We start from the raw sequence: 19,539 nt of genomic DNA, 5'->3' as shown, positions 1-19,539 counted from the left end.
CCACAGCATGCAGCCGAGAGATAGGGAGACAAGCAGTGTGATTAAAGGCAGGTTACACAGTCCCAGACTGACACCCCCCCAGACAGACAGGTCCCCACATAAATACACTTACCTCACATGGCGTGGGGAACCCGCACAGGCGAACAAGCCGCTGCACATGAGGCAGGGAGAGTCGCATTCAAGACGCACAAAATGGGGGTTAAGAAACCGCACAGCGTCCAGTGAGGTAGCCACCTCACCAATCATCCCTGCACCGAACAGGGATGGGTCGTTCACTGTGCCAGGAGCGTTACCTGGCTGAACGCTCGAAGGCAGACTGGGAAGCCACTGACCCACGACCTGCGATCAGGGGGATCAGCCCGAGACCCAGTCTGCATGATCCTCTTCGTCCGAAGAACTAACTAATGCTGACAAAAATAACAGCTAAGTAAAGGTAGAGAGAAAACTCAAACAAAATTTTAAAAAGAAGAAAGAGTCTGGGGCAGAAAGCCCCAGCACAGAAAAAGCCAGCCACTCCTGACAAGCTAGACATTAAAACTGAGATATGGTTGCAGGAAGTAGGAGGGTATTGACTGAGGGGACCACCCCTTGAGGGTGGGATATGTTAAAAGCTTTATTGTTAACATATTCTGTTGCCTAGCTACTCCTTCGGAGCAAAGTCTAATACCCCATATGTGACGAATATGAAGAGGCGGCGACTGTCGGAGGACGTAAGAGAAACATGGATCCATCCTGCCTTGTATCAACGGTTCAGGCTGGTTGTGTAATGGTGTGGGTAATATGTTCTTGGCACACTTTGGGCCCCTTAGTACCAATTGAGCATTGTTTAAACACCAGGGCCCACCTGAGTATTGTAGCTGACCATATCCATCCCTTTATGACTACAGTGTACCCATCTTCTACTTCCAGCAGGATAATGCACCATGTCACAAACCTCAAATCATCTCACCACTGGTTTCTTGAACATGACAATGAGTTCACTGCACTCCAATGGCCTTCACAGTCACCAAATCTCAGTCCTATAGAACACCTTTGGGATGTGGTGGAATGGGAGATTGGCATCATGGATGTGCATCTGACAAATCTGCAGCAACTGCGTGATGCTATTATGTCAACATGGACCAACATTTCTGAGGAATGTTTCCAACACTTTGTTGAAACTATGCCATGAAGAATTAAGGCAGTTTTGAAGGCAAAAGGAGTCCAAACAGGTACTAGCAAAGTGTACCTAATAAAGTGGTCGGTGAGTGTATATAGACACTGAGTGCCGGTTCATATTAGTGTGATCACAGAGATCGCATGTAATTCGGGGCGCACTGCTCCTAAATTACATACGATCTCTGTGCGGTGCAAATTCAGCCATACAGTTTGTGAATTTGCACCGCAATCGCACTAAAACACGCACAGGACCCTTTTTTTGGTCTGCAGCAGAATCGGATCGCATGGTGGTTCACACTTGTGCGATCCGATTCTGTGCAAACTTTCAGATCGCACTGCGATATGCGATCTGATCTGGGGGTGTCCTTAACTTGTAATTGACACCCCCAGCATATCACATATGGCAGTGTGAACTGCCAGGGGTGCGGATCCGATGCGGGAACACGTTGTATATTCGCATCGCACAAATGTGAACCGGCACTTAACCACTTGCTGACCGCCGCACGACTATTTACTGCGGCGGTCAGCCCCTCACAGGCAAAGCGATGTAGTACTACGTCGCTAGCCTGTAAGGGTTTTGGGAGCGAGTGCGCACCGCCGGAGGCGCGCTCCCGCTCTGTCACAGACCCCCCCCCCCCCGCACGTGTGCCTGGCGGACCCGATGTCCTCCGGGCACTCGCGATCGTCCGTTACACCGGAAGAAAGGCAGGCGGCTAATGTAAACAAAGCCGTCTGTCATTCTCCCCGGTGTAAGAATGGTGATCAAACGGTTCTACTATGTAGGACCGTTGATTTCTGTTCTTACACATGTAGCCACAGCCAATCACAGTTAGAAACACGCCCCTAGGGACACACTTAACCCCTCCCTCTCCAATAAAGTTAACTCCTTCACTGCCAGTGTCATTTTTACAGTAACAGTGCATATGTATAGCACGGATTACTGTAGTAATGTCACTGGTAACCCCAAAAGTGTCAAAAATGTCAGTCAAGGGTCCGATCTGTCCGCCGCAATGTCACAGTCCCGCAAAAGAAAAAAAAAAAAAAATTGGGGGAATTTCATATAAAAAAAAATGTGAAAAATATTGTTATTTTTGCAAAATTGTCGTTCTTTTTTTGTTTATAGCGCATGATCAAAAAATCGCACAGGTGATCAAATACCACCAAAAGAAAGCTCTGTTTGTGGGGAAGAAAAGGACGTCAAATTCGTTTAGGTACAGCGTTGCATGACAGCGCAATTGTCCGTTAAAGTCACGCAGTGCCGAATCACAAAATAGGCCCTGGTCAGGAAGGGGATAAAATCTTCCGGGGCTTAAGTGGTTAAGGAAGATAAACACGGTGTGCCTTCATTTTTACCTTAAATGGCTATCCAAGTGACCAGGTTAGTAAATAAAGTGCAATGCATAAAGGATTTCCAAAAACCCTGCTGTAGACAGTTTGAACTTACTAAACAGCAAGAAGAGCACAGAGGTAACATACCGTTACTCACAGACAAGCTGCTATTACTGACCTCTCCTGAATACGTTATTTGCCTGGATGACATAAGTCAATTCTGAGCCACAAACCTAGAAAAAAATGGTCAGATTACCAGTCCTGCCTTCACTTTGACTTCACTTGCTACATGCTTCTTCTAAAAAAATGGAAACCAGAGGATGCCAGGCATGGTGGAAGGAGTTTATCAATGACAGCACACCTACTCTACTTATGACAGGTCTCTTTAAAACATAATTCAGAAGCCAGTCTTTAAATGAAGAAGACAATGAGAAATACTTTATTGTGTTCTGCTCAGCATGACTTGAATATACGGCCATAGGTTAGAAGCTGGCAGTATTTGTAGAAGTGGCAGCTACTGCTCCAGCCCCAAACTACTGTAAGACATACCTCAGTCTATCAACTTAGGCCTCCTGCACCCTGCAGCTGTCATATGCCTAAATGACAGCTGTGTGACTTTTTTTTTTTGCTGCCTCTATGTGTCCATTCACACATAGGCATTTAGTGCCGGTTCACACATATGCGATGTCACCGCACTGCTGTGCAAATCACATGCGATGTCTGTGCGATGCGAATTCGGCCATACAGATTGCGTGGCTGAATTTGCAATGCATTCAGACCAAAGTCGCACAGGACCCTTTTTTTGGTCTGCACCAGAATCGGATCGCATGGGCGTTCACACCTATGTGATCTGATTGCTGTTGAACTGACAGTTCGCACTGCAATATGCGACCTAATCTGGGGGTGTCATTAACTTTGTATTGACACCCCCAGCAATTCACATATGGTAGTGTGAACTGTCTGTGAGTTGGGCGCGATGTGGGAATCCACAGTGGATTCGCAGGGTTCCCGCATCGCACCAATGTGAGCCGGCACTTACAGTTTAGAGGCAGAAATCTGAACACACCAAAATTGTGTTCAGGAGAGAGTGTTTGGGCAGAAAAACACCCGACACATCTGAACATGCCTAGGGCTAGGCACATTTAACGATTGAGCCTCCATTCATTTTGATGGCCAGAATAAATGAATATTCAGGCCAATGCTTGACGAGCCTGAATGCATCTGAATGAGCCTAAATGTGGATTTAGGCTGCGTTCACACCATGGGGTTCTGGATCATGGGCAGAATTGCCATGCGTCTGCCATGCATTTGCCGCAAATCGCAGGACGTGCTTGCGATCCCGTTAATTTTAATGGCACCCCAATCACGCCGTGTATTTGCAGTCTTTCAGTACAGTCCCATCAATGCTTATCAGTGCAGCCTCATCAGTGCAGCTTATCTGTGACCATCAGTGCGGCCTTATCATTGGCCACCAGTGCAGGCTCATCAGGAGCCACCAGTGCAGCCTATTAGTGCACAATATCAGTGCTGCCTTATCAGTGAAGCCCCATCAATGCAATCTAAGAGTGCCGACTCATTAGTGGCCAGCAGTGCAGCCTCATCAGGACAGATTATCAGTGCCCATCAGTGCCGCCTCATCATTGGCCCTCATTGCAGCCTCATCAGTGCAGTATATCAATGCCCATCACTACACAATATCAGTTCTGCCTTATCAGTGCAGCTTACCAGTGCCGCCTCATTAGTGGCCATCAGTGCAGCCTCAACAGTGCCCATTAGGGCAGCTTATCAGTGCCACCTCATCAGTGCAGCCTCAGTAGGGACCACCAGTGCAGCCTATCAGTGCTGCCTTATCAGTGCAGCCCCATCAGTGCAACCTAGGAGTGCCGCCTCATTAGTGGCCATCAGTGCTGCCTCATCAGTGCAGCCTATTAGTACCCATTAGTGCAAGCATTTTAGTGCAAAAATTGTAAGTGTAAGGCCAAAAATTGGATTTTGGCCTTACCGTAAAATCCATTTCTCTGATGTTCATTGACGGACACAGCTCCTTCTTAACCATTGGGTTATACTGCCCCCTACAGGAGTAGGACACTAGGCAGGAAAAAGCTTGACTACACCTATGGGCAGTCCCAGGGGGTATACACCCACTCTCAGCTATAGGTACTTAGTTTTGTTACAAGCAGTGTCCGAAGAAAGCCAACTCCACAGAGGGGTGGGTGCTGCGTCTGTCAATGAACATCAGAGAAATGGATTTTATGGTAAGTCAAACATCCCATTTTCTCTTTCGTCATTGACGGACACAGCTCCTGATCTTCTTGACTAATTGGGACGTCCCAAAGCAGTGTTAAACATGAAGGGTGGGAACAGCAAAAAAAAAAAAAAATACTTCCCAAGGCTAAACATAGCCAAATGGGTAACATGGAGCTCAATCAAAAAACAATTGGAGCCCATCTGAAAAAAATTAAAAACACCCTCAAAGTGGACCAGGTCTTCTAAACAGCAGCCTGCAAAACCTTGTGGTCAAAGGAAGCATCCGCAGATGCCAACATATTAACTTTATAGAAAGGGTGCAACGACGACCAGGTGGCCCCCTTGCAATCCTGCGCCACTGACACCTGATGATGGAAGGCCAGGAGGCAATGAGCGCCCGAGTAGAGTACGCCTTGACAGGGAAAGGAGGAACCTGACCCCTGATGGAATAGACCTGAATCTGGAAATGGTCGTAGCAGAAGCGGACAACCATTTGTGAGGTCCGTCCGTGAGCACAAATAGTGAGTCTGATTTCCTAAAAGACTCCGTAGCTGCCCTGACTAGACAGAAAAAAACTGAATACCTATAGCAGAAAGTGGGTGTATACTAGGGATCGACCGATTATCGGCAATGCCTATATATCGGGGGCCGATATGTACTTTCCCCGATATATCGGAATCGGCCCCTGAGGTTACGGATATTTCGGGAAAGTGCTTGTACCGGCATCCATAGCCGACGGTCGGCTGTCTTGTAATGACAACCCATGCAGCCAAGAAGCAGCTTGGCTGTCATTACAAGGAGCGGGAGGGGACGCCCCCCCCCCCTCCCGCCGCGGCTCGTCCGGGTCTCCCATCCCACTGGAAGACCCGGGCATCCTACCTCCACGGCTGCTGAAGAGAAAACGCGATCAAAGCTGCATTCGGCTCTGATGGGGTCTCCATGTAAAAACCCGGAAGTGATGTCATGAAATCACTTCCAGGTACTCGGTGGCAAATTCAAAAAAATGCGAGCATTCAAAACAGCCAAACTTGGCGTTTTGAATGCTTTTAAGTGCAGAGGAGGGGTTTGGGGTCTTTTAGACCCCCAGATATCTCCACAAAAGTACCTGTGAAAAATAAAAATACATTTTTTTTTAAATGTCCGCCAATACCGATATCCGATGACCAAAATATTGGTATCAGCACTAAAAAAACAATATTGGTCGATCACTAGCGTATACCCCCTGGGACTGCCCATAGGCGTAGTCTAGTCAGGTTCTTTTCTGCCTACTATAGGGGGCAGTATAACCCACATAGTCAAGACGAGGATGAGCTGTGTTCGTCAATGAAGGAAAGAGAAAACACACTGACTGACATGGGTTTTGATGCTTCTCCATTGATTTCAGCTGAAAACATATGATCAGATTAATCCCTCTAGGTGTGACTGCAGCCTAGGACTGACCATACACTATACAATGTAATTGTACAATCTCTCTTTTATCTCCCCCAAGCATATAGTACAGGCCATGCTGCCATCCACCTCCAGGCATTTGTCAGGGAATTACATGGTTCAGGAGAAGCTGTTACCAGCCATACACCTTGTGCCCTTTCCCGGTTAGCAGATGGAAGGATCCGAGGGATGTGAGACGGGGGTGGAGCCGTGCGCAGCCATCGCTCATACAATATATAGTACAGGAGAACACTACAACACACTCAATAGGCAGTACAGTGGGCGGAGACACCACTAGGCCCTCACCCTCAACGCATGCCGGGAAGTGTAGTCTATTGACCGGCTAGGTCAGCTATGTGCCTGGGCCGCGCTAATCTAATGGTGTTCATTTAAAAAAAAAAAATAAAGCAGCCGATAGATCACTTCATGAAATCATACCCCCAAGAGTCCCAAATATTTCTTCCTGGTCTAAATCAGAAGGAAATAGCAGCGGTGTAAGCTATGTTTTCTGATCAGGCATAGGTAAAGGCAGCCTAAGCGGGGTCCTGGCAGCGGCTGGGTGTCTCGGTGCCTTGTGGGAGTCGGTCTTTCCGCAGTCGGCCCTAGGACAGGCAAGATGGGTGAGTGTGGCAGTGTGGGAAAAGGCGGCCTCCGGGACCGGGGAGAGCGGCGGGCGGAGCGGGACTGACTTCACTGACCTCCCCTACAGCTGGTAGAGGCGGCCCGGGGCTCCTCCGACCGGGAGAGAGGCGGCGTGTGAGGAGAGCACGAGGCGGCTGTGTGCTGAGACAGGGCGCCATGATAGGCCCGGATGTGTCCTGTGTATGGGGGGACACTCCGGGGGATGGGGGGACACTGAGCACCCCGACTGCATCCTTCTGTCTGTGTGACACTCTCATCTCACACACCATGCAACCTCAATGTACAATCATCACACATACCATTCAACCTGATTGTACAATCATCTCTCTCACACACACACCATTCAACCTGATTGTACAATCATCTCTCTCACACACACCATTCAACCTGATTGTACAATCATCTCACACACACCATTCAACCTGATTGTACAATCATCTCACACACACCATTCAACCTGATTGTACAATCATCTCTCTCACACACACACCATTCAACCTTATTGTACAACCATCTCTCTCACACACACACCATTCAACCTGATTGTACAATCATCTCTCACACACCATTCAACCTGATTGTACAATCATCTCTCACACCCCATGCAACCTGATTGTACAATCATCTCTCACACACACACACCCCATGCAACCTGATTGTACAATCACTCACACACCATTCAACCTGATTGTACAATCATTTCTCTCACACACCATTCAACCTGATTGTACAATCATTTCTCTCACACACCATTCAACCTGATTGTACAATCATCTCTCTCTCTCACACACACACCATTCAACCTGATTGTACAATCATCTCTCACACACCATTCAACCTGATTGTACAATCATCTCTCACACACCATTCAACCTGATTGTACAATCACTCACACACCCCATGCAACCTGATTGTACAATCATCTCTCACACACACACCCCATGCAACCTGATTGTACAATCACTCACACACCATTCAACCTGATTGTACAATCATTTCTCTCACACACCATACAACCTGATTGTACAATCATCTCTCTCACACACCCCATGCAACCTCAATGTACAATTATCTCACACACACCATGCGACCTGATTGTACAGTCCTCTCCCCCACACACACCATGCAACCTCAATGTACAATTATCTCTCTCTCTCATTCAAACACCCCCCCCATGCAACCTGATTGTACATTCATCTCACTCTCGCACACCACACAACCTGATTGTACAGTCTCGTGCACCCATGCCCCCTGACTGTACAATGATCTGATCTCACACCCCATACAACCCTATTATCGTACAATTTCTATGTAGTGCCAGGGTATGTCTGATTGGATAATCAGGCAATTCTGTCCGTGTTTCCAGCATGGCAGGCTGTAGTGGGGTCTCTGGTAGGAATTGGGATATTTGGGAGCTCAGCTCTCCCATCTGCACCTTTTTTGCTAGAAAATGACTGTAAGCCCCTAAACATTGAATTTTTTTTCAGAGACCTTGGAGAATAAAATGGAGGGTTTTTCATTTTTTTGTCTCACTATTTGCACAGCGATATTTTTAAGCAAATTGTAAAAAGTACTTAAGTCTTGGTGTGCGCACACTATTATCCCCAATTTCCAGTGAAATATAAAAGATGTTACTTAGTAATGAGACCTGACATGTCGCACACACCCATTGACCAGCACCAAGCTATGGTACCTAATAATCTCCATAGGTGACGCAGTAAAAACCTTTACAGGTTCCCAGTTTAGATTTACACAGGAGGTCTGGTGCTGGAATTATTTCCCTTCCTCTAACAATCACTGATACCTCACATGTGGTGCGATCGCCGTTTATATATGCGTTTGCCTTTCCATGGAGAGGTGGGGTGCCTTTTTTTTATCACAAGGGATGAAATGGGCATTGACCGGTCCTCTTTAGAAGCCCACATCTTTTCTCTGCCCTTATAGACATCTAATCACATCCCTCCCCTTCTGTCCTGGTGGCCACTGTGGCTGGTACAGAAGGTTGTGGTGGGGGATACAACAGTTGTCAGAGGAGATTTTTATATTGGGGGGGTTAATGGTTCTTGTACAGGAAGTGACTGGAAGAAGCTCAGTAAAACATGTTTGGTCTGGTGTATAGGGGAGTACATTGTTACAGTCCAAGGCACAGTTTACCCTTTTTTTTTGTGTTTAAGGCTCCATTCACGTCTAAGCGTTTTGGGAGAATCGCTGTGATTCAGTCTGCGATTTTAAACTGCAGTACAATCATAAAGTGCAGGTTGGGGTGCTGTTATTTTTAATGGCACCAAAACCCGATGTGGTTTTGCTGTGATGGTCACTGTATCTGTTGCACAGAAATTGCAGCAAATGGCATTGCAGGAAGCTTGTCACCCAAAAAGGAGCAGGAGCTTCACGCAATGCGATTTGTCATGATCCCGTGGCAAAACTGCCCGCGTTTTGGGTGCCTTCGAAAATAATGGCACCTAAACGTGTTTTGAGATTTCAGCTATTCTGCCTAGCTCCCAAAACACCCGGGTGTAAATAAAGCCTAAAGTCTAGGTTCAACTTTTGGCACATGTTCTAATTAGAAGCGGAATATGTCTCATGTTGGCTCTTGCTGCCAGTCCCCCCAATAGGTGCCCTGCTGACTGTCAAAATACCTGCACAATGGCTACGTCTGATTGGATACGGCTGCTAACCACTTAGTGCCGGTTCACACTAGTACGACTTTTCAGGCGACTTGGTCAGCCTGACAAGTCGCCCACCGTCACGGTCCATTGTGTGGTACAGGAACGGTTCTAACAGGAGCGACTTAGAAAAAGGTTCCTGTACTACTTCGGGGTGACTTGCATAGACATTCATTCTGTGAAGTCCGTGCAAGTCGTGCCGAAGTCGTGCCGCTTCAGTGTGGACCGGCACTTAAGCCCCAGGCCTATTGCTGACACTTTTTGTTTACAAGTTAAAAATCAGTATTTTTTTCCTAGGAAACTACTTGGAACCCCCAAACATTATAAAATGGTGGTCATTGCAATATATTTTGTCACACGGTATTTGCGCAGCGGTCTTTAAAGCGCCTTTTTTTTTTTTTGAAAAATCACATTTCACTGCATTTAAAAAATACTAAACAGTAAAGGTGCCCCATTTTTTTTTTTTTTTGTATATTGTGAAAGATGTCACGCAGAGTAAATAGATACCCAACATGTTACGGTTTAGAATGGCGACAAACTACGGTCAATAGAAATCTCCATAGGCGACGCTTTAAAACATTTTTAACGGTTAGCAGTTTGGAGTTAGAGTGTAGCTCTTTTTTTTTGTAATTATTGCTCACTCTCTGGCGATCACGGCGATGCCTCACGTGTGGTTTTAACAGCGATTTCATTCACGGCTTGACTTCCATATGCGTTTTCTTTCGTGCGCGAGCAAACGGTGATGGGGGCGGCTAAAAATGTTTTTTCCCTATTTATTTTTTAACATCATAGGTTTAAAAAAAAAAATCTGAGCACTTTTATTGCTGTCACAGGCAATGTAAACATCCCTTGTGACAGTAATATGCAGTGACAGGTACACTTTATGGAGAGATCGAGGGTCTAAAAGACCCTAGACCCCTTCACTACACTTCCATGTATTCAAAACACCGAAAACGGCATTTTTGAATACAGCCGTTTGTTAAATTTGCCGCCTTTAGCAGCAGAGTAACCCGGACGTGACGTCATGGACGCCGCCTCCGGGTTACGTCATCGGAGACCCGATCGAAGCCATTTCAGGCTTAGGTCGGGACTCCATCCAGCCGGCGTACGTGTCGGCTGGGTGCTCGGGTAAACCCGGGCAAAGCAGCGGAAGGTGGTGGGAAGGGGGGGGGGGTTAATGACCTGGGGTAACGACCGAGCAGCTCCCAAGCCACATTGATCGTTACCGCCGGAAAGCCGATCGTTGGCTCTAAACAAAGGTATCGGGGTGATGTCTCTAGCTAGAGGCATCATCCCGGTATAACCCCGCAGTTTGCCGACGTGGCCCTACGTCACTTTGCGTTGGGTGGTTAATAAAAAAAATTCCAGCAGAATCCTTTGACAAACATCAGTGCTTGGCTGGCAGGCCTGCCCACTATGCTGGCTATAAACAGGGACACTGCAGGAGTTACCTTAAAGTGTTACTAAACCCAGGACCCTGCATTCACTTTATCTGGTCTCCCACAGTACACAGAACATGGAAATGCAATTATTTTAATAAAATATAAGTGGATAAATAACTTTTCTCATCAGCAGTATATAGCAGCCTTGTGACTTGTATCAGTTTCTAGTAAAGCTTGTGGGAGGCGTTTCATTCTCTTGACCCTCTGTCTGGACAGTGTTGATTGGCCCTGTGCTAATCACATGCACTCTCCCAAGGAAAAACTAACAATACACAACAAACTGAGCATGTGCAGCCCATCCCCTGGTTCTGTAAATATCAGGTAATTTTTTGGAGACATTAAAAGATGATCAGAGAAGAGAGGATCAAACAGCTTTTATACACAATGCAGAGGATTAACCCCTTAGGTTCCACAGTGAGTATAACAAGCATGCTTTATTGCATATACAGGCTGATTTTACGGTTTTAGTTTTAGTAACACTTTAGTCTGCAGCCTAAAGTGAAGGAAGTCCCATTCTCCATATTGTATATTTAGTGGTGTTCTAGAAATGCACCAGAAGCGGGACTACGAGGGCAGCTAACGCACAAAAAAAGCAACTGGAGTAGAAGAGAAGTCATCTGGGGGATTCGGATTGGTAGACTTCACCTGTGTTTGGACACATTTTTGTGATTTCACTCTGGCACTATTTAGACATGTCTGCTGCTTATCTTTTTTTGTATGTAATTTACAAATGTCTAAAATACATTTTTTATTTCCACAATACAGGCAAGTGCCGTGGTCTTCGTACAGCTAGAAAGCTCCGTAACCACCGACGTGAGCAGAAATGGCACGACAAGCAGTACAAGAAAGCCAACTTGGGGACTGCCCTAAAGGCTAACCCTTTTGGAGGTGCTTCCCATGCTAAAGGAATCGTCCTGGAAAAAGTGTAAGTTGTGACATGTCCTTAAACCAAAAAATAGCTTGTCAACTGCATTGGTAACAACTGAATTTACTACTGATATATCTGCTAGAGACTGTTAGCTGCGGCCTGCTCCTACCTGCACAGGCCTGCATTTCTCCATTAGGGCTTATGGAGGAAAAAAGCAAAAGTGGTGTACTTACAAAACTACAATGAGGTCACTTCTCAGATTGAGCCTATAGAGAAGCTCTGCATGTGCAATATGTTGCAGCTGGTGAAGTTGGTCTCTAGGTGATCTGAGATCAGTAAAGGGTATATGAGGGGCATTTGGCTCCCAAGTTCAGCTATTGGTTTCTTATAAATGACAGTACTTGTAGCATTGCGTTGTTTCGGTGCAATCTTTGTGGCAGTTAGGCATTCTACTGAGTTGATGGCATTAACAAAGTATTGCACACAGAGGGTAAGTTATTTTCTAAACATAAAAATGGAACAGATACTTTTTATTATACCAGAAGGGGCACAAGCCCTTGTTAGGAGTGATGATTTTCTCTGTTCTGCTGTGTCTAACAGGCAGCACAGAGCCTGAGCTGGGAGCTGCATGCTCTGACCTCTGCTGCAGGCTCTGCTCATGTAATGTAATCCCAATGTACAAGCAGAGAGGGATGTGAGCGGTTTACCGACAGCTCACATCCCATACAACAGGTCACACCTTACAGGAATCTGTGGCAGTTTGCTTAGTCACTCTGTTGGTGTCAGACCTGCCCTAATTTCTGTTCCACTCTGAAATCTAAACTGGCGTGGGTGGCACAGACCTGCTTAATGTGGGGCATGCCACTTCTGTAGTTTGGTGCATGAAGTTTAGGTCTTTCCCTGGAGCTCATTTAAATACTTGCAATATAACATTGTGGCACACGTTTTGTTTCTAATTCATCTGCACCTCCGCTGTTGGAACTTGACCCCCACTTCTGTCTTTGACCCCCCCCCATGGTGGTCCTGGGCTGACAGATGTAAGTTTACCCTAGGGGACCAGTAAAGTAATGCTTTTAAATAATGGATGCTTTTGAGTCAGCAGCTGATGTAATTTTTCTGTAAAATCCATATGGCAACCTGAGGCCTAAAACATCCCCACAAATGTCTTTCCTGCTCACTGATTTTCCTAGAAGCCTGCACTACAATAGAACTTGCATTTTAGGCATCCTCTGCAGTAGGAATTATATTTTTGGTGGGATACTCCCTAAGGGCCAGATCACACCAGTGCTGTTTTGTTTTTTGTTTTCTCAAAAAATGTCTGGAAAGTAGGTTATAGGGTTTTCAGTTCCAGAGAAAGTTGAACATGCTGCATTTTTTTCTGCAGTGAACTGTACTGGAACGCGGTAAAATGCACATATCCTTTAAGGTGAAGAAAAGAGGGAGGGGGGAATGCAGCTGAAAGCATCCAGACTGTTTTTCCATGGTGTAAACTGACACTAAGGGTTGAGTACTTCTAAAGGGATTGCAGACCCTGCTACTTTTCTCATTGGAAGACTGCAAGTGCATTAGCTGATTAAATTGCACACTCTCCATTCAGGAAATATACTTCCAAGGACATGGTATAACATACAGCTTTTTTCAGCTGCAAAGTTTAAAATTCATGCAATGTGTGTCGATCACCCATAGAGGAATGTTTTTGTTTTGGCTTTTCTCTAAAGTTGGTGTCGTGTCCCCCCACCCCCCATCTTTCATTCTAATGGTTCTGATTTACTTGTTTTACCTAAACTCTCATTATTTTTACAGTGGTGTTGAGGCTAAGCAGCCTAACTCTGCCATCAGGAAGTGCGTCAGAGTGCAGTTGATCAAGAACGGCAAGAAAATTACAGCTTTCGTACCAAACGACGGTTGTCTGAACTTTATTGAGGTAAATCTGAGGTTGCATATTTTCTGCAGATGTCCTACAGCCCCCAGGTTAATAAAACAATAATTCATTAGATTCCCAAGTCATTCCATTAGGATGTGGAAGGCCTGTGGCACCTCTCATTGGTTTAAAGAGGCATATCTAACTAGTGCCTGAGCCGACAGGTGTATACACCGTACATATGTGCCACAGTGAAAAGTATTAAATTCAGTTTTAAAACACATTTATAACTTGGCACAACAAAGTTTAAGGCCCCTTTCACACAGGCAGACCGTTCAGATCTGCCTGTCAGTTTTTTTGGCGGATCTGAACGGTCACCCCATGCATCCCTATGGGGGAATCGGATGTCAGCGGAGACATGTCCGCTGACATCCGATCCGTCAAATCTGGATGGAAACCCTATTTTCCATCTGTCCTGCGGATCGGATGAGAACAGACCGACGGTCCGTTCCCATCCGATACCCCCATAGAGATGTATGGGGCTCTGACAGCTGTCTCCGCACACAGCATGGAGAACAGCTGTCATCCTCCTGCTCAGCGGGGGATAGGCGGATTGATCCCCCACTGAGATAAACAAGTCCGTTCGACAGACTCCTAGTGTGAAAGAGCCCTTAAAAATACACAACTCGTTAACTGCTTACTTTAAATAAAAAGTGTGTGTGTGGCTGTTAATGTTGCTGTGCTGCCTCTATTCTGCTTCCTCCTCTTGCTCTGTTAGAGGCAGATATGGCAGGCTGGGCAGCAACCAGTAGTAAGTGGGCCCCCAACCGACAGTTGGAAAAGGGCTGAATTTTTGGATAAACTCCAATGGTAATGGGACCTTAGCCAGATGAGTTGAGATGTACAAATGCATTTAATCTAGTATTTTTTTTTATAGGCTTTGGGAGAGCCCCAATACAATATTCCTTAATTTTGGTATTTTTGAGATGTACAAGCTTACAGGTTGAGAAATCAATTGCAATGGGAGTGCTCTGTTGCTGGGAAATGCACCTTAGAAGCCTATTCATTGAAACGAGGCAGAGCCTGCATATGAAATGAGCAAACCAGGTTGCTCCCATCTATAAACTATTTGTTGATTTCAATACTGCCCCCAAATGCCTTTTCAAATTTGTAATCCAGGTCATATAATTGCTGTAAGCCATTTCACTGACCCTGGTTCTCTGGTACAGGGATGGGGACTAAAGTTTGTCACTTGGTCAGGAATTGAGGGGTTTTAATGTGATTTCACTTGTTGCAGTGACAACTGTCATTGATGTTTCACTTGCTTAAACCACTTAAGCCCCGGGCCTGTTTTTCACACTCTGTGTTTACAAGTTAAAATAATTTTTTTTGCTATAAAACTACTTATAACCCCCAAACATTATATATTTTTTTTAGCATAGACCCTAGAGAATAAAATGGAGATTATTGCAATATTTTTATCACACAGTAGTTGCGCAGCGGTCTTCCAAGCAAAATTCACTTTTTTGAATTAAAAAAATAAAACCAGTAAAGTTAGCCCAATTTTTTTCATAATGTGAAAGATAATGTTACGCCGAGTAAATAGATACCCAACATGTCATGCTTCAAAATTGCGCACGGAAACGGAATGGCGACAAACTTTGGTGCTTTAAAAATTTTACAGGTTGCCATCCTAGAGTTAGAGGAGGTCTAGGGCTCAAATTATTGCTCTCGCTCTAACGATCTCGGCGATACCTCACATGTGTGCTTTGAACACCGTTTACATATGAGGGCAGGGTTCTGTATGCGTTCGCTTCTGCGCGCTAGCTAACGGCGACAGGGCGCTTTGATTTTTTTTTTTTTACTATTTTTATTTTTAAACCAATTTTTTTTTTACGATCATTTTTATTCCTATTACAAGGAATTTAAACATTCCTTGTAATAGAAATGGGCACGACAGGACCTCCTTTTTTTGTGAGATCTGGGGTCAAAAAATCCTCAGATCTCACAAGTACACTAAAAGATGAAGAAAAAATAATAAATAAAATGGAAAAACCGGTTGCTAGGCAATGATGTTTGCCATCGCTCCGGTCCCCCAAGACCATAGTCGAGTGAGGGCAAGCTTGCCCTCACTCGACATCCTGTGTGAGGATCCGGGACCCGATCATTTTCCCCGCTGCCGGCGGGTCCGGTAAGCAGGGAAAAGGACCGAACGCGGTGGGAGAGGCACCTCTTCCGCCTCCCCGGAAGGGTGATCCTGTGGCAAATCCGTAAATAGTCGTTGGGTGGTCGGTAAGTGGTTAACATCGTGCCGACCGTATAGGTTGCTCTCCTGCGCAAGATCATGTACTTCGGGTAGGAGGCAGCGACACGTGAGTGCTGTGATTGCACACAGATGCTGATCAGCAAGTGCCAGCCAATCGTCTGGAAGACACGGGACAGGGTTCTGCCTATGTAAACAAGGCAGAGCTCTGTCCTGTCAGTGGGGAAGGAATGGGTTTTCTTTTCACGCAAAGCGGGGAATAAAATCTATTCCCTTGGTAAAAGCACCTCACACTGTACACCAAAAAACTGACTAGACATGCGTTAAACCCTTTGTAACAGTTCATATTTTTAGCACCGATCACTGTTAGTGTCACTGGTTCCCAAAAAGTCAGTGTTCGATTGTCCGCTGCAATATCGCAGTCCTGCTGTAAGTCGTTGACCGCCGCCATTACTAGTAAAAAAATAATAAATTCCAGTGTATATATATTCCATACATTGTAGAGGTTCTAATTTAAGTGCAATCCAATCAACATATGCTTATTGGGATTTTTATTGGATGTTATAGCAGAAAGCAAAACTACTTTAGATCAAAAAAGCGTTAGTATGCTTTATCCACTTGCCAACTGTGCTATAGCCAAATGACGGCTACTGCGTGGTCATCCAAGTTCTGCGCTCCCAAAACCACACACCCAGTACGCTCTGATTGCTGTGTAGTTTGGACACAGCTGATCACAGGTCAGGGAAGAGCAATCACAGTGGCTCTTTACCATGTGATCAGCTGTGTCCAATCACAGATGATTACGATGTAAATTTTCTTGCCTGTTATTGGCAATCCTTTCCTCAGGCTGTCATAGCATGAGCCAGTGTCCAGCTAGTGTGAAAGGGGACAGCTGCACTGGTGTTTAAAAGCTTTGTGTGGGGAAAAGATATCAGTTAGCCTGGGCAGGAAGGGAGTAAAAGTGCCAAGTAGGCAAGTGATTTAAAGAGGAACTTCACTCCTGGCTCAGCCAGAAGCTGAGGTGTTCCTGGGATAAGCTAGAATGTTTAATTTGCATACTGTTAGTGTTTAGTATTACTGGGAGTTTGTGTGAGCCATAGTTTGATACACCGTTGGTAGTTGTGCCTACACAATTCCCAACTGTCTAATGTTTCCTGTGTGTATGCTGGTTAGCGACTGGAGCATCCCATACAAACAGTGAATTGTTACTGACCACAGAATAGAATAGTGTAATTTTTTACCTGCTAGTTCCTAACAGAATTATATTTCGAATAGGGGCCAAAAGTTCTAGGCTAAAGTTTATAAATCTCATTTGAAGAACTGTAACATTTGTAAACGGTTAACCTGCTTTTTCTCACTAGGAAAACGATGAAGTATTGGTTGCTGGATTTGGTCGTGCTGGTCATGCCGTTGGTGACATTCCTGGTGTCCGATTCAAGGTTGTTAAAGTAGCCAATGTTTCCCTGTTGGCCTTGTACAAAGGCAAGAAGGAGAGACCAAGATCATAAATGTTTGTCATTGTTTAATAAACCTCATTCACAACTTAACTTGTCTGTAAGTTTCTTCACCATTATCACTATGTAAAGTTCATAACAGTATTTCACACAATAGAGACTTCAAAACTTTAAAGGAGAACTCCAGGACTTAAAAAAAATTGCTGGCCTTTAAGGGGTTAAGTTAGGAAGGTGAATGCCACCTTGTGGATTTCCTGTGCAGGGAATATAGTCATCGCCATACTCCTGAAATGAGCGCCACCCCTCATCTCTTGCCTGTTCATGGATGACTGTACTGTGTGAAGGGGTTTACATAATGCATAGTATTCTGTAAATGGAGTTTAGCAGATTGCATCGCTCCTGTAAGGTTCTGGGAGTAAAAGGATAGTTTGTAAAAGTGTAAATGGCAAAAGAGGTGGTGTACATTTAGTTGGACTTAACCCCATATAAACAAACATTTAAAGGTGCTGCAATTCTTGGCGTTTTGCTTTAAAAAGGGATCTGACTTGGGAAAGTAGTGGTCTGCTTTATTTGGAATGTCTAGAAATGTTTGCCTAAGCAGTACTCTAAGAAACTTTTTACTTTTTTGGTCCTAGAATTCCTTGTGAAAAGTAAGTGCTTAAGTATTTCCAGTACTTGAGCACTCCTGTGCCTTCAGCTTTGGCGACTTACATCTGGTGTGAGATCTAAGGTACTACTGCCACTTTCTCTTTTGTTCATTGAGGGACACAGCTCCTGATTCTTCTTACCCATTGGGTTATACTGCCCCCTACAGGCGTAAGACACTAGACAGAAAAAAGCTTCACTATGCCTATGGGCAGTCCCAGGGAGTATACACCCACTCAGCTATAGGCACTCATTTTTTTTTTTTTTTCTGCCTAGTCGGGAGTAAGGACCTAGTTCCTTGCTGGGATCTTTGGTCCTGGTGATTTTAAATGAAAATTTTATTCCTGTGAGTCTACGATCAATTGCCGGACTGCATAATCTAGATCCAGGGTGTAGCCCCCCCCAGTCTGGCCAGCGAGCACATGCAGACCGGAGCTCTGTGGTAGGTCGGCTGCGACATGTCCCCACTGGATGGGGGCTGGCCTGCAAGTTAGTCTCGTGAGGATGCATACGACCTGGCTTCCGCCTTAGATGCAGCGTTTCTCCTGGCCAACAAGCACCCAGGTTACGATGGATCAGTGGTCTGTCCGGAGCGGTGCCCAACCTGTTCCTGGTATGGTAAGTAGATGCCCCCCCCCTACTCCTGTAGGGTTTTGGGGTGGATGTGGGCCCCTACCTGGGATGGTGGGACACCTTCTTCCCCCAGCCCCTCTAAAAATTTGGGTGGTCACTCTGGGTGTTTCGGCCGCCTGTCCCCCCCCCCCCCCCCCCCCCGTCTCTGGGTGAGGTTATGAGCTGGTTGTTGCCACATGCTTTAAGGGGGGCTGGTTGGAGTTGCTGCTGACTGGGTTTTTCCTGGTGCGCAATGGGGGGGTTTTGCAGGGTTCCCTGCCACCCTGGGGGTTGATGACTGGTGCAGGGATGTCCTCTGGGCTCCCTGCGGCGGTTGTTGGGCTGTGGGAGCAGATAGCTTGGCATCTGTGGGTACACGGCGGGACCCGGGCAAAAATTTAAGCCGTGGCTTTGCGGCCTACTAGTCTGAACTATGGGAGGGTGGCTGAAGCCACTGCCTCTTGTTTGGATAGCTGCCCTCCGCTGCCCTTGGGTGGTCAGCTCCACTGGGGCTAGTGTCCCAAGCGGCTGGGCGCCCACAAATTTAGGCAGCGGCCTACTAGCCCATGCGGCCGAGTCTGGCACCTCCATTGGTGGGTGACCCCCAGTGTGTTTCGCCGATGCCCCAACTTTTCCTTTGGGCATCTGCCGGGCTGGGATCCGTTCACTTGCGGTTGCGCCTCCACAAAGATTTAGCTTGCGGCCTGCTAGGCCATGTGGTCAGCTTGGCGCCTCCCTTGGAAGGAGTAAGAGTGCTTCATTTTTTTTTTTTTGACAGCCTTGCTACTGTTGTGTTGGGCACCTGCCCCTTTTTAGTGCTGCTTGACCATGAGGGTACCCTGCCTCTGCATCACGGCTGGTGGCCTCCTTTTTAAGGGGACTATTTCCTATAATGCCCTCTCGGAAGGTGACCCCCCTTGTTTT

The 19,539-nt window shown here is 46.0% G+C and overlaps 1 protein-coding gene across 1 annotated transcript; it reads left to right on the top strand.

Moving 5' to 3' along the window:
* Nucleotides 1-6,636: 6,636 nt before the first annotated feature.
* RPS23 (ribosomal protein S23) lies at nucleotides 6,637-17,449 on the top strand. Its single transcript, XM_082245961.1, has 4 exons — nucleotides 6,637-6,782; nucleotides 11,678-11,837; nucleotides 13,584-13,704; nucleotides 17,266-17,449. The coding sequence occupies exons 1-4, from the start codon at nucleotides 6,779-6,781 to the stop codon at nucleotides 17,410-17,412; spliced, it is 432 nt and encodes a 143-aa protein (XP_082102087.1). The 5' UTR covers nucleotides 6,637-6,778; the 3' UTR covers nucleotides 17,413-17,449.
* The last annotated feature ends 2,090 nt before the right edge of the window (nucleotides 17,450-19,539 follow it).

The sequence above is a fragment of the Pelophylax lessonae genome (assembly GCF_965119305.1).
Source record: "Pelophylax lessonae genome assembly, chromosome: 1".
Lineage (NCBI taxonomy): Eukaryota > Metazoa > Chordata > Amphibia > Anura > Ranidae > Pelophylax > Pelophylax lessonae.
The sequence above is the reverse complement of the archived record's forward strand: the minus strand, read 5'-3'. Positions and strand labels throughout refer to the sequence as shown.

Excerpts from the sequence above, each read along its gene's own strand:
- RPS23 (XM_082245961.1), top strand. Across the intron at positions 11,838-13,583 it reads GGAATCGTCCTGGAAAAAGT|TGGTGTTGAGGCTAAGCAGC; the intron begins GTAAGTTGTGAC and ends TTATTTTTACAG. Across the intron at positions 13,705-17,265 it reads GTTGTCTGAACTTTATTGAG|GAAAACGATGAAGTATTGGT; the intron begins GTAAATCTGAGG and ends TTTTCTCACTAG.